Genomic DNA, 15,255 nt, shown 5'->3' with positions numbered 1-15,255 from the left:
AATGAAATGCATAGATATAGGATGAGGGAACACCTGGCTTAATAAGACTTAACAAGAAATCTAGGAGTCCAAGTAGACCACAAGTTGAACATGAGTCAACAGTGTGATGCTGCAGCTAAAAAGGCCAACGCGATTTTAGGCTGCATCAATAGAAGTATAGTGTCTAGATCAAGGGAAGTCATAGTGCCACTCTATTCTGCTTTGGTCAGGACCCAGCTGGAATATTGTGTCCAGTTCTGGGCATCACAGTTTAAAAAAGATGTGGAGAAACTGGTCCGAAGGAGAGCAACTAAAATGGTGAAGGGTCTGGAAACCATGAAGCCCTATGAGGAACGACTGAGGGAGCTGGGCATGTTTTGCCTGGAGAAGGGATGGTTAAGAGGAGATATGATAGCCCTGTTTGAGTATTTGAAGGGATGTCATATTGAGGAGGGAGCAAGCTTGTTTTCTGTTGCTGCAGAGAATAGGATCCAGAGCAATGGATGCAAACTAGAGGAAAAACTATTCTACCTCGACATTAGGAGGAACTTCCTGACAGTCAGGGCTGTTCGACAGTGGAACAAACTCCCTTGGAGTGTAGTGGAGTCTCCTTCCTTAGAGGTCTTTAAGCAGAGGCTGGATGGCCATCTGTCAATGGGGATGCTTCAATTGAGAGTTCCTGCATGGCAGAATGGGGTTGGACTGGATGGTCCTTGTGGTCTCTTCCAACTCTATGATTCGATATCTCTATGACTTAGAGAGCTGGGATGCTTAGCTTGGAGAAGAGACGGTTAAAAGGTGATATGATGGCCTTGTTTAAACTGAGGATGGAGCAAGCTTGTTTTCTGCTGCTCCAGAGAATAGGATCCAGAGCAATGGATACAAGCTACCTCCTAAACATTAGGAGGAACTTCCTGAGAGTAAGAGCTGTTTGAAACCTCAAAGAGTGATGGAGTCCCCTTCTTTGCAAGTTTTTAAACAGAGGCTGGATGGCCATCTTTTGGGGCTGCTTTGATTGAGAGTTCCTGCATGGCAAAATGGGTTTCACTGGATGGTCCTTGGCATTTCATCCAACTCTGTGATACTTGGACAAAATAAACAACACCCTGATAAACCTTGAAATGCAAACCAGGCGATCAGTTGCCTTCTTTTCACAACAGTCCCTTTAACGAAGAAATTAAGGAACTGAACTCCTTCTCCTTGAGATAGGATAACCCACCAGGGTTTTACAGAGCCACCTTTCGTTCAGGTTTAGGGTGAAAAGATCCCATTATTGCAGTCATTATTCCTATCTAATCCCAAATCTGCTTGCATTTTACATAAAAATAGGGATGAAGCTGGATGCCAGGCATAGCTGTTGCTGCACCAGGCCAGCCATTTGTTAAACGGACAAAGAGCATAAATGGATTTTCTCATCTGGCCAACGTCGGCGTGGCATGTGAGCCAACGGGTCGCAATGAAAGTGAGCCAAATACCAATTAGGAAACAAGGCATCGTTTATTTAAATAATTAGGAGGACGCACTGGGAAGGCTGCCCAGCTTTGCTCCTCTATCAGTCTCCTTTAAAATCAACGGGTGCAAGAGACACCATGGATGGCATCTGTTGCTGTCAAGGAAGGACCGCGGTCTATCCAACCTTGATAGTTTTGGGGTCTAGGAATAGTTTATTATTAATTAATTAATAGTTTTTATTATTTATTTCCAGGATTTATATATCCCGCCTTTCTCCGCAACGAAGATGCCAGCCGCAGATGCTGGCGAAATGTCAGGAATAAACCCTTCTAGAACATGGACACATAGACCGAAAAATCCACAACAAAACTATGGATGCCGGCTGTGAAAGCCGTCAGCTTCACAAAGAATTGCACCTTCTTTCATTGTAAGTCTTTTCTTCCCCCTCTAAACCCATCCCGAAACTCCTGCCAAAGAGGAGAAACCACTGGGACCTTATCTGACTTGAATCCCATTAAAACGATCGACTGGAGCCGTGCCTCCCTCTCTTCATAGGAATTTCCCAGTGGATCATGCCTATATTGTTGAATGAAGACTAATACATTCCTAATGGATGGGAGAAACATCAAATAACATCCCAGATTAGCTCTCCGCGCATCGTTTCAAAACGGATGACAATTTCAACGTCTGTTTTAATCTTTCTCTCTTTCTCTCTCTCACACACATAAGCGCACACATATATACACACAAGCTCTTGTGCTGTTGTGTTGTTATTTTTCTTTTTTAAAAAATGGCATCATGAGAGGTTGAACTATATATATATAGTCAAAATATTAACAACAATGAGAAATGATAATAATTCATGACTAGTCCTGAAGGACCAGATTTTTTTTGGCTACTTCCAATGGAGTTCTTTTTAGGAGGAAATTGGTCCTTGCAGCTCTTCAGCCCAATGGGCCTTTCATGTTCTTGGGTTGGTACATCGGTTGCTCCAGAGGCATCATGCCAAAGCAATCCGAAGGGTTGCAATGCCCTGCTTTTCCAGGAGGTCCGGTGATCCCCGGCGGTCCTGGTATACCTGGAATACCCTGCTGCCCCATTGGCCCTGGAAGACCAATCTTGCCATAGCCTGGCGGTCCTGGGATTCCTGCAGAGAAGAAATGAAGAGGAGGGAAGCCACTGAGATCTAGTGTGTACTATCTGGTTCCTGAAATTGCAGGAAGATCTGGGGCTAGCATGGTTTCTTTGGGTATACTGGTCAGTTTTGAATGCAAGACTTCATCACGGCAGGCTTCAAAAATAGGAGCATTCCACTTGACTTATTTCCTCTCTCATACAATTTCCATCAGTGTTTCTCTTCACTGGAGAATCAGGTCTTTTGTAAAGCTAATGGGTCTTAAAACCACTAAATGGTTGGATAGCGCCTGCTAACAAAACATCACAACTTTGATTATTAATAGATAATTGGGATTCTAACATTATGGCCTTAGATTCTTAATAGTCCATAGGCAATGTGCCCATGTAAATATGCTTGTATATAATAACAACAGTAATTCTTAATGTGATATCATGCATTTACGTGCTGTCCTTTAATAATTTTATATCGAAGGCTTTCAGAGTACACACAGGCTGAAATGCACAGGGCTTTTTCAGCTACTAAAACAGCCACCTTTTGAGGATCTGGAGACATGTCTCAGCTTCTTCTATGAATCCCATTATATCAGTGGTTCCAAACTTTGGTCCTCCAGGTGTTTTGGACTTCAACTCCCAGAAGTCCCAGATAGCTAGTCAGGAATTCTGGGAACTGTAGTCCAAAATCTCTGGAGGACCAAAGCTTGGGAACCACTGCATTAGATGCTCCCAGGTTTTTGCTTATTTTGTTTCAACTGAAGACCATCCCATTCCCAAACACTGTGGGTCACAACCGCTCTTTGCGAGACAGTGGTGGCGGGGAAATAAATCCCCCCCTGAGGTCCTGTGGGGGATTACAGTTGAAATTTCATCACTCTAATTTTACTAAGTAGAATATCGGAGATGTGAAGCATTTTATACAGACTGCCTTCCAACGGAGCAGGCCCTTCAGATCACAGGGCAGAGATGCAATTTCTGTGCATTAGTCACATGCCGATTCAGGATGCTGGAAGGGACCAGTGGCCACTTGTGGCTCCCATATCAGCAGGGCAGGGAGTCTACTTCAGATGTGAAGAGAGTTGTCCAAGGTGTCAGACAATCCCCATGAACAGGTTTAGGACCTTGCGTAGCTCCTTTAAAGCAAAAACTGGAGTGGATGGTCTGCCCTACTGACTTGGGATCCTGGCTACCAGCAGAATAAACTCTTGCAAGGGCTATCTAACCAATCCCCTGCAGCATCCTTGAAGAGGGGCCATCCAATTGCAATTTACAAAGCAATAATGAAGGACCATCTACCACTCTCCTTCATTGTCTATTCCTTTGTCAAGGAGGTCTTTTGTACATAGAAAGAAACTTTACCTGGAGGGCCTGGAAGTCCAGTTTCACCCATGATTCCAATCCCTTTGTCTCCCTTTTCTCCTTTGGCTCCAGGCTCACCTGCACCAAGAGAAGGACCATGAAATAGGAGGTACAAGGCCACCAAGCCATCTTTGGCCACCTACAGGGTTATCTTCATGCTTGGCTTTAAGACATCAAGCTATGTCAAAAGTTGGTCCTATTTTACTCTGGTGGTTAAGACTCATGTCAGACTTCTGAATGGATAAGTGTGGGCCACAGTCATTCCAAACTGGGCCCTCTGAAGATGCCAGCCACAGATGCTGGTGAAATGTCAGGAATAAACTCTTCTAGTACGTGGCCACATAGCCCGAAAAACCCACAAAAAGCTATGGACCTTAACCGTTAGATAGCCAGTAAAAGCAGTCTAGATATGGGAGGGGAGGCCAAATGAAGGTGTTGTCTGCCCAATAAGAATTCCACCCTTCTGGTCCCCAAATTTCTAGCACTGAAGTAACTTAAACTTGGAGCCGAGCATTTAGAAACAGAGGTTAGGCATCCAAAACAAATGGACCAAGAGAGATCCACTCACCCCATCGCTTCCACTGAGCTCAGTATTTTAAAGGGACACCGGTGAATGCTTAAACTCAATTGTACCAAAAGGCAGATGTTTGGGAACCCCCCCCCCCCTTTAAGGTCTCACCTGGTGTGGTTTGAACCCCTTGCATCCCCTTAGTGATGCCCTTGTCTTTGGGTAGTCTGAAGGAGTTGTGTGTTACAAGACAGCTTTGGGGTGTCCCTCTGACCCACAGGGCATAGAAAACAACCCATGATTATTAGGTTGCAACCTAAATTGACAAGTTCATGTATTGCCACCTTGGTATAAGAGATCTTCCAGTCATACTTACCTCTCATTCCAGGGACACCTTGCCGTCCTTCTCTCCCGATTTGCCCTGGCATTCCTGGAGATCCAGGCGGTCCCGGCCGCCCAGGTGTGCCATCTTTACCTGGGGGCCCTGGCCTTCCTGGCTGGGATGCCATTTCTACTGGGAACTGCATCCGGGAAGTGTAATACGCCATCCGCTCTGCAGGGGGAGACAAAGGGAGCATGGTTCTCACATTGTTATTTGTACACTCATCCCTCCATATTTGTGGCTTTGATATTTGCGGATTCGATTATACAAGGATTTGATTAATATGTTCTCTCTAGGAATCTCTAGGTCCTCCATTGCAACACTATGGTCAACTTTAACTAAACGTTGCACTGAAAGACCTAGAGATTCCTAGAGAGACTACTCTACTAGGCCTTTGTAGCTCCTCCAGTGCATCTCTATGCTCAGTGTCTGTCGAACGTTGACCACAGAGTTGCACTGGAGGACCTAGAGATTCCTAGAGAGGTATCCTCTCAGATAAAACATGGTGTGTTTGTTATCTTCTATGGCTGGCTTTCTTGCACCGAGTAACTTGTTTTAAACTGCTTATTACCAGGGACTGGATCTTCTCAATGGTGACGTCTCCTAGGTATAACATCCTCCCTAGAGAAATTCATTTAAAATTCATTTTTTAAATGGCTCATTAACATAGATTTGTATTCTGAGTGGTGCAACACTTTCTGCGTTTTATTTTATTTTGTATTATTTCTGTGCCAGACGAAGATCCTTTGTTACATTTTTTTCCCAAGGATTCCTGCATGCTTTATAGCTGGTCTTTAGTTATGTATTTATGGCTTCGGCAAGATTATACTGACTGCTGATTTTTTTACGACTGTTGCCTCTGAGATTTTGTATTACCCTTTTATTCAATTTTATCATTTCCTTTTTTTTATTATTATTATTTCAAATTGTAGACTGCCCTGGGAGTCTTGTACCGAAGGGTGGTGTATAAATCCACTGAGATATATATATAAATCAATCCTCGTTTGGCACAGCTGCTAGAGGAACGAGGGAATGAGCTTCTGCTCTGAACTGTGTGCTATGAAATATTATCTACAGAGAAAGAACACTTTAGGCTCTTAAAAGCGCATCCACAGTGTCAATGGATGCTATTTTGGACAGAATGGAGCCATCATGGATTACTCCTCTGTCCCTTCACCCAGAAATGGGGGTCTAAATTTTGAACATATTAGACTTTTGTCGTGTGTGTTAGTGGGGTATTTCGTGTTCAAAAAGGGAGGCATTGGTGAATTGAAGATTTAATGACACAGTGTCACTCCAAAGGTCAGCATTCAATATGAGCAACCGAGCACCGAAACAAGCGTTTGTCTTACCATTCATAGCAGTTCTGAAAAGCCTTCTTAGCAAAAACATGCAGCAAATCGTAGGAGGATACAAGAAATATAGTCGCCAGTCGTAAAATTGCCATAATGAGAAATTACCAAGCAAGCGCTAAATAATAATAATAATAATAATAATAATAATAATAAAAACCCTGTTCCTGTTGAACCTTTTCCTTACATGTCCGATTGGCTGCATCCGCACCGCAGAAATAATCCAATTTTGACACCACTTTAACTGCCATGGCTCAGGGCTATAAAATTCTGGGGACTACAGTTTTGTGAGACATTTAGTCTTCTCTGTCAGAGAGGTCTAGTGCCACAACAAACTACAATGCCCAGGAATCCATAACATTGAGCCAGGGCAGTTAAAGTGGTGTCAAACTGGATTACTTCTGCAGTGTGGAGGCAGCCATTGTTACTGTTAGTTGTAGAAAGTGCCACTTAGCCAACAGTGGAGGCAGTTGGGTATTTTGGACTTTTTTTTTTAACTGATGTGGAGTGTTTCTATTCACTTCAAGGTTGCCGAGGTGGCGTTGTGCGTGCATTTTTATTATACACAGACTGCACATGGATGCAGATTGCACACTGACGCACATTGCGCACGCAGATGCACTTGTTCATTTGGCATCATGATTCTCTAACAGGGTGTTGTTGCCTTATTCCTTGAGCATAAACTTATGCTCCGTCTCTTCGATGCAGGAACTTGACCAACATTTTGGAGTAACGGTGAGTTGTGAGCAACTCTGTGGAACAGAGTTTCCATGTTGACGCTGCCCCTGCAGAGTCATTTACTAGCATGTGTGCACTTCTCAATTCCCAACCAAAATACTAACAGAGTGGTGCTGTTCCCGAGACTTGTCTATGTCCCCAACCACCCTTTTCCCCAACCCAAAGCAGTTTACTAACCATCAAACATTTTGTTCAGCTCTTGCCTGATGAACCTCCGGATTTCATCGTAATTGACAGCATCTGCCTGGCAAAGGAGGAGCAAAGTAGAAGTCACTTACTTTTCTTTTCTGACATGAAGAAATGAAACAAAACAAAGACATAACTGCAACCCATGGCCCATTGGAGGCTGATGACTTCTGTGTCAATGGGTAGATAGATGACAGTGAATCTGTCCCAGGGAGCTAAAAGGAGCCATCCAGGGTTCTGAATGTATTTTATGGCTAGGATTTAGCACTTTGGATAGCTCTGGTAAACTTTTGACTAAGCCCTAAAACCACCCCACTGACATCAGGTTTTTGTTCTCACATTCCTTGGTGCTGTAAATTCCCCAACATATTGGATAGCCCCTGAAAGTTGCTTCCAACTCGGAGCAGTGGATTCACAGTTCCTCTTACATGGAAGTCACCAGCCATCACCGCAACTCCATTTCCCACTACAGTCCTCTAAATCTCCGCCATGCGCTTTACGTCTCTTACCATTGTCCCAGGCAATCCTGGGGTCCCAGGGCTTCCCGAAGGACCCGGAGGTCCAGGCTGACCCCTCTCCCCAGATGGGCCCCGTGGCCCAATGGGGCCCATCTCTCCGCTCTTTCCTGGCCCTCCAGGCATGCCGGGTCTGCCTCTTTCTCCAGGGTGCCCTCTCTCCCCTGCAGAGCCACTTTCACCCTGAAAGGAAAAAATGATGTCAAGTCTAGGAGGTACTTTTCCTCTGTACCGGAGGCTAGTATTGCGAATTCAATGTCCCACTTACCTTCACCCCAGCTGGTCCAGTAGGGCCCGGCTTTCCTGGTGGGCCCTAGTATGAAAAACAGAGAAGGAAAAATGACCACGGGGATCCATCTGGTGAGAACTTGCTACCTGAGGGCTACTACTTGCTGCTTCCTTCCGGCCATTGACCCAACCTCTGTGTAATATGCCTAACAATGAACCAGATCCTTGGTCCAAATATTCCACTTCAGTCAACTCTGATAGGTAGCAAAGCATCTCACTGTGTTATGGTACTGTCCCTGCTTTCATTTCTTGATGGCCTCCTAAGTACTAACCAGGCCTCACCCAGTTTAGCTTTAGAGATAATATAGGATTAGAGTATTCACGGCGCTGCATAGGAATAGGATGCAATATCATAAAGGAAAGTCATGCCATTTGGTAGAAGGCGAGTGTGGTGTTGTGTTTTGAGTACTGGACTAGGACCCTTGGAGACTAGGGCTCATATTCTTACTCAGCCATGGAAACTCACTGGGTAAGTCACCTTCTCTTTCAGCCTCAGAGGAAGGCAATGGAAAACCTCCTCTGAATAAATCTTGCCAAGAAAACCCTGTAATAGGTTCACCTTAGGGTTGCCATAAATCACAAACGACTTGAAAATACACAACAACGTCATTTAGTGAGATCAATTTCTCTCTCTCTCTCTTTCTGTGTTTGTAGAGAGCTGATCTTGAAATCTAGTGGGGTCAGAAAATATCCCCATAATTCTTTTTTTAAAAAATTCTAGCACATGAGGTTTTAAAAAGGCAGTTAGGAATATTTATGGAGGATGTGCCTTATCAATGTGTAAAGCCATGGTAGCTAATGGAGCTTCCAGCTTCCGAGGGCATTGCTATTTGCATTAGCTGGGATCCTACTGCTGCTCTTCGCTAGAGGTGGAAATGTGTGGGGCAGAACGACAATAGGAACGAGGGCAAGGAGTAGACTGGTGAAAGGCATGGCCATCTCACATGTCTTCTGGGACCTCCAGTGCCATCTTAGAAGAAGATCTTTTGGGATCACATTTACGTACAGCAAATTTGAGATCAGGGGTGTATATGAGTGTGTGCAACCTGGTAGTCCATATGAGCTAGATGTTGCAAAAGGGGATTTCTTCCACCCCACATGGACATTCCAGTTGGGCTGAGGATAGTTGAGCTGACAGAGTGACTTCATTTAGGTGCACATTGAGGGTATGATCTGGAGGACATATCGATTAAGAAAGTGATCCCCCTACCTCTTTGCCGACTTGTCCATCTGAGCCCGGCTCACCCTGGAGAACCACAAAGAACACAAAAGAAGAGAGATGATAATGATGATAATTAATTAATTGACTCTTTGATTTATAGTCTGTCATTCTCCCTGGGCTGGGATGCAAGGCAGCATGCAACAGCTCTAATAAGAGCACAATTAAGCAGCTTAAAAATACAAAGATTGCACAACTTATCAATCAACTATGCTTATCTATACTATATACATAATCAATTATAGTGCTAACATACCAATTAAAATAATTTAAAAATGCCATCCTCATACAGTGGAAATATTTAGAAGTCCAGCGCATCCATTTTGTAACCATCCAGTTGCTGAAGGTCTACTTGAACGAAAAGGTCTTTGCTGATGGAATTCTACTGGAGTACATTGAATCAATGGGGTTTACCAATCTGTCAGCTTACCACTCAGCAGTTTATTTGATTGGTTTACTTTAGCTGGAACCAACTAATAGGATTTAGGCTTCTTATCTATTGTACTGTACATATATATTTGATTGAACAATTCCTTATCAGAGGGATCCAAGGGATTTCCATCTTGACACGCTCTGCTCACCGGTGGTCCTGGGTGACCTGGAGGTCCAGGTTGGCCTGGCATCCCAGCAAGGCCTCTTTCTCCAGGTGACCCTCTTTCTCCTTTCAGCCCCTGAAAGAGAGGAGATGAAAGTGTCTCAGATACTTCCAGAGGCCACCAAGAAGATGCCGTGAATGGGAAAAGTTTGCTCAAACATTCCCAAACTCTGTCACTCTGTCATGCCAGGACTGATTTTTGTATAAGACTGTGCTGGCTGGGGGAATTGGTCCCAGTGGCCATGCTGGGTGGGGATGATAGGTATCATAAGCCAGATTATTGTTTCCTAACTCAGGCCAAAGACGAGCCATACTTTTGTCCCTGAAGGTGCATTAATGGATGGCGAGAGGGGATCTGCACACACGCATGCATGGTCTTGTCTCATGCATCCTCTTGCACTCTCTTCTTACCTTCCACACATATCCTGTAACCACACCAAGAAGCTCACATGTTCCCTAAACATCCATTTCAATAGTTTTAAATTTAAATTGGCAATTCTTTTAGCGGATGGTTGGTCCCATGATAGTGGGCCGGTGAATCCAAGCCATTGCATCCATGGAGTTGTCCATTGTGCTGAACTTATTTAAGCAGATGGTTTGGCACCCTGGATAACTCCATGCAAGACGGAACTAAAACCTGCAACGGATTCACAAACCCACTGACATGGGACCCATTGACTGTTCTTGCTTTTCAAAGTGCAGATCATGCCAGTGACAGCCGACATATTCCTATCGATTTTCAGGTTTGGATAGAGAAAATGCAGACCCCCTACCCTGAAAGGATCAATGCGGCAGCTGTAAAGCTGGATAATAAAACACAAAGCAAGTGCATCAATGTATTCCCTCAGTGTTCCTTTTAAAATTCCCTATGCATTTCAAGACAAAAAAAAGTATCTTAAGGGATTCCTTTACAAAACATCATGGATTGCATTCCACATTCTCCAAAGGCTAGGCTCCCCTCAGGGGTCTTTGCTGTTGTTTTTAGAGTGATCTGTTGAGAAAGTGCTTCTGGTCTAGAAATGTTCTGGGAATTAAATAGAAAGGAAACATTTTGGGGGAATACAGTGGGCCATTGATGGAGTTTTCTTCCAGGACCCCAGTGGATAACAAAAATCTGTGGATGCTTATAATATACAATGGAGTAGTCAAATGGTCAAAGTTTGCTTTTAAAAAAACATTTTCAAGCCATGGATAGTGGAATCTGTGGATGCGGTGTTGAACTGTATTATTTCTGCAGTGCAGATTCAGCTGTGGCTTGAGTACTGGATAATAATTGGATTACTAGGGCTGGACAACTGGTGGGATGTAGTGGTTTGAATCTCAGACTTGGGAGACCTGGGTTCAAATCTCCGCTCAGCCATGGAGCCCCACTGGATGATCTTGGGCAAGGCACACTCTCTCAGCCTCAGAGGAAGATCTGAATAACATTTTCCAACCATAGGAGAAGTTCATCACAAGCCAGAGTTGATTTGAAGGTATAGAGAAGTAACAACCATAGAATGGTACGACAGACGTGATGAAATTGCGGCTTCTTTTACTGGTGGAGTCTGGAAGCTGAGTGTTATCCATCACACCTATGAAGCAACAACAAGGATACTCACAACTCCAGCAAGTCCAGATGGACCAGGTTGACCAGGGCTTCCAGGAGGACCCTGAAAAGGCAGAGAAAAGATGGCACATTGGAGATGAGGATTAGAGCAGAGATACATTCACAAGCAGGGAGTTTTATTGGGGTTTTAAACCCAGGTGTTCCCCCTCGTCTTTTGGTTCATAAAGGGCTTACCAGGCAGTTCAGGAAATCCCCTGAACTGCTTCAGATCCAAATTAAAACATGTGTCCAAAAACCAATGACACAGCAGAGCAGAGGAATCTAGAGTCAGGCATTAAAATTCCAAAGCAGTAAAGTGGGAGCTCTCCAAGAGCTGTTTTGCAAAACCCATGCGTTTTTTTAATTCACGACCAAACCTTTCACAGAACCAGTGACTGGGTGAGACAAGGGGCAGCCCCATATCTTACTCAGATGCCTGCCCTGATCAGAATGGAAAGCCACAGAATGGGGAACGGTGGGCTCTTTTAATTCAAAACGAGGCATCTAGGAGAGAGGATCTGAGTTCTGCCCCGTTGGCTGGAAACCTTTTCACCTTGCCTATCTCACTCCTGCTATTGATGCTACAAATCAAATGCAATCCTCTCTGCATATTTTATACAGGTCCCCCTTTCTATCAGCAGCAGAGTATTTATTATGGATTTTAATACAAAATGTTAGCAGATTTGGGGCAGAAAAGAATATACTGTACAGAATAAGATGCATTTCCCCCCCTACAATATATGCTAATAGAAAGCCATTCGTACACATTTGTATATGCAAAATGTCCTTCCTTCCTTCCTTCCTTCCTTCCTTCCTTCCTTCCTTCCTCTTTTATTTTTCTCACTTCTCTTTTATTTGCATCTCTTCCATCTTCATGAAAACAAATAGCTGAAATCCTGTGGTTGTTTTGCACACACACAAGCTCCCTTGTGCATACGGTCGCACTTTTTTGACCCAGGTGCAATGTCCATATCCAGTTCACAGTCGACTGTGAACTGGATACGGACATTGCACCTGGGTCAAAAAAGTGCAACCATATGCACAAGGGAGCTTTGTGTGTGTGCAAAACACCCACAGGATTCCAGCCATTGAAGTGAAATTCTGCAACATCTGTTGCATATGAAACTGCATGTTCTTGGATGGTGCATGGCTATGCACCATCACCTTCAATGTCCCCCTAGAATTACTGGGATTGCAGAAGCAGCAAACGCATTCGCAGATCCGTTGCGGGTGACACAATGCATTAAGCAGAACGGCGGTGTTGCTCAGACCACAAATGAGAGTACATTTACAATGTGCAACCATGATGGAGCATCTTGGTTAATATTTTTCAGAGGCCATAGATCCCATTGGGTTGGCTTGAAGGCACATAGTAACAAATATATGTAAGTATCTTTAAATTTTAAGGGTAGCAGATTGCTCTCCACACGGCTATAGATTCAATTGTCAAATGTCCCAGTGGAATTGTAAAGGTGCTGCTCCTTTGTAACAGGGAAAATATGGTACTAGGAGATTCTAGAACAGGTTTCACTGGCATTGCTAAAGAGAAGCAGAGCATCTGAAGCAACTACGCATGGCTTGCAAAGGAAAGGAAGAGTTTGGTTGCTTCCAGTATGAAAGTCAGGTCCTGTGATGGCTGGTGTTTCCTACGTCAGTGGGGCAGTGAATCCAACTCTAGGTTTTGGATAGCTTAAAATGAACTTTCTGATTTGCTGAATATATTTTGCAGTGACAGGTTCCAGGACCTTGAAAACCTGGTTGACAATCTAATGTGGATTCCTTGCCCTACTGACATGGCAGCTACCACCTTCCATTGATCAGAGCAACCCAAATGCATGTTGCCGTCTGGAGTAAAGGTGCCGAGCCTGTTTGAAATGTTCACCCTTTGTAGAAATGTTAATTCTATTGAGTCTGTGTCTGCGTGTGGATTTGTGCATACGGTCCATTCAGAGACAGCTTTTACCAAGCAAAGAACCTCACCATTTCTTCATTTGTAATCTGGGTACAGGCCGAAGCATTCAGGAGGAACATTCGCTGGAACTACCAACCTGGCATGAAATGAACGTGTCAAATAAGGTTGCGCATGATTTAGTTTCAGGTGGCGGGAGATCATGTCATATATTACGTATTTCTCTAGAAGTTAGCAGGAGCAGAAATGTGCAGATGTTACCAAAACCAGCACTTCTGCATTTCATGTAAACAGCCTTTCTCAATTGGGTGCCTTTCAGGTGTATTGTACTATAAGTGTTTTAACTGATGTTGTATATTTGTTAATTGTTGTTGTTCTCCACCTCAATCCATGGGGAGAGGCAGGTAAGAAAGAAATCACAGCAGCAACAGCAACAATTCCCATCTTTATTTTCAATGGCCCTACAAAATTGATCCTTACTGTGTGATCCAAGAAGATCCAAGAAGAGAGAATCTCTAGTTGAGGTGAGTTTCATGTTTCCAACATCCAACTCTTTAGCAAACTCTAAGGATTCAGACTCAGACTCATGCAATTGTATCATAGGGTTGGGAAGGGCCTCAAAGGTAATCTAATCCAACCCTCTGCCATATAGGAACATGCAACTAAATCACTCTTGAGAGACGGCCATCTAACTTCTACTTAAAGACCTCCAAAGAAGGAGACTCCACTACTCTCCAAAGCTGTCTATTCCATAGAAAAATCTCAGACTAACCAATCCAGATAGGGCCTTTGTATGGTGAACAAATCCCATTGAAGCCAGCGAAACACATTAGCGGTACGATTCAATGATTTCCTAACACCTTCCGTAGGATTTAGCAGTGGCTAATGAAGCACTGAGCTGAAGTCTGGAGCTGCCACCAAAATGCATCCTTCACAGCATTCCCAGGTGCTCCTCCAAGCAGCCATTATCCTTCTGGAGTGGGTTGCACTGTTTTTTGTTTTGCTGTTTCCCAGTTTTGCTTGCGTCAAAAAATCCAACTACAGATGGTGCTGCTGACTTTAAAATAATTGCAGTTTCTCTCTCTCGCAAAAAAACGGAGGAGACAAGGCGAGGAAGAAAGATTCCAAAACGGAGCTGTTAACTAATTGCGCTGCCTTTTACGCAGTGACTCACAGAAACCCACAGACCACAGCGCTTACGCCAAGCAGGGACTAGCTTTGGCGGCAGCTCACACAGCCAGCACCCACAGCTTTGCAGATGCCTTTGCCACCCAACTATAAATTGGCCCATTAAAAATGGCAAGAATAAGGGTTTTGACTTACAAGATGACCAGGAGGGCCTGGTCTGCCTTGGGGTCCCATTGGGCCAGGCTCTCCCTGGAGGAATGAAAAGAGAAAGAGAGAGAGATACATGGAAAGTCAGATTAGATGCATCTTTCTGTGTAGCAGCTATTGACAGGGGTATTACTAGGGGGGTGCAGGGAGTGTGGGCCACACGTAAGATGTGACCCACACTCTCTCCATGCATCTCCCTTTTGACAGATATGGGCTGTGGTGTTCACCCACATCCCTTTCAAACACTGATGGTGTGAGTGGGGCAAAGCTCAGTGCAAAGAGAAAGGAGAGGCCCCAGGCATTTAAAATCTAAATTTTTACATTAAAAAATAATAAACATTGTTTATTCATTTAAAAAAATCTTTAAAAACACGACTTCTTACCAAATCTTCACTTTAACCCCACGAAACCATGTACATGTTTATGCATTTAAGTTGTGTGTATGATAATGTAATAGAAAGGTATTTGGAAGACCCTTGGTATCCGCTGGGGTTTGGTTCCAGGACCACTCCATGGATACCAAAATCCATGGATGCTCAAGTCCCATTAATACAGTGGAGTAGTGAAATGGTGGGCCTTATATAAAATGGCAAAAACAAGGTTGCTTTTATATATATATATATATATATATATATAGTCGCCCCTCCATTTTCATGGACTTGAAATCTGCAGTTTTTATTATTCACGGAGGGATGACCTCCATTAAGGTTAATGGTGTA

The 15,255-nt window shown here is 43.9% G+C and overlaps 1 protein-coding gene across 1 annotated transcript in view; it reads right to left on the bottom strand.

Moving 5' to 3' along the window:
• Window positions 1-1,474: 1,474 nt before the first annotated feature.
• The window catches only part of COL16A1 (collagen type XVI alpha 1 chain), a 121,230-nt gene continuing 107,449 nt past the window's right edge, over window positions 1,475-15,255 (bottom strand). The window contains exons 62-71 of the mRNA XM_089479163.1: window positions 14,525-14,578; window positions 11,306-11,356; window positions 9,691-9,780; window positions 9,101-9,136; window positions 7,871-7,915; window positions 7,597-7,785; window positions 7,079-7,145; window positions 4,806-4,982; window positions 3,922-3,999; window positions 1,475-2,578 (exon numbers count right to left, since the gene is read on the bottom strand). Of these exons, the coding sequence (XP_089335289.1) occupies window positions 2,376-2,578; window positions 3,922-3,999; window positions 4,806-4,982; window positions 7,079-7,145; window positions 7,597-7,785; window positions 7,871-7,915; window positions 9,101-9,136; window positions 9,691-9,780; window positions 11,306-11,356; window positions 14,525-14,578 (990 nt within the window). The 3' untranslated portion in view covers window positions 1,475-2,375. The remainder of the gene's footprint in view (window positions 2,579-3,921; window positions 4,000-4,805; window positions 4,983-7,078; window positions 7,146-7,596; window positions 7,786-7,870; window positions 7,916-9,100; window positions 9,137-9,690; window positions 9,781-11,305; window positions 11,357-14,524; window positions 14,579-15,255) is intronic.

Source organism: Sceloporus occidentalis, unplaced genomic scaffold (genome assembly GCF_023333645.1).
Source record: "Sceloporus occidentalis isolate IW3139 unplaced genomic scaffold, rSceOcc1.0.p SCAF_13, whole genome shotgun sequence".
NCBI lineage: Eukaryota > Metazoa > Chordata > Lepidosauria > Squamata > Phrynosomatidae > Sceloporus > Sceloporus occidentalis.
This window is presented reverse-complemented; position numbering and strand designations above follow the sequence as displayed.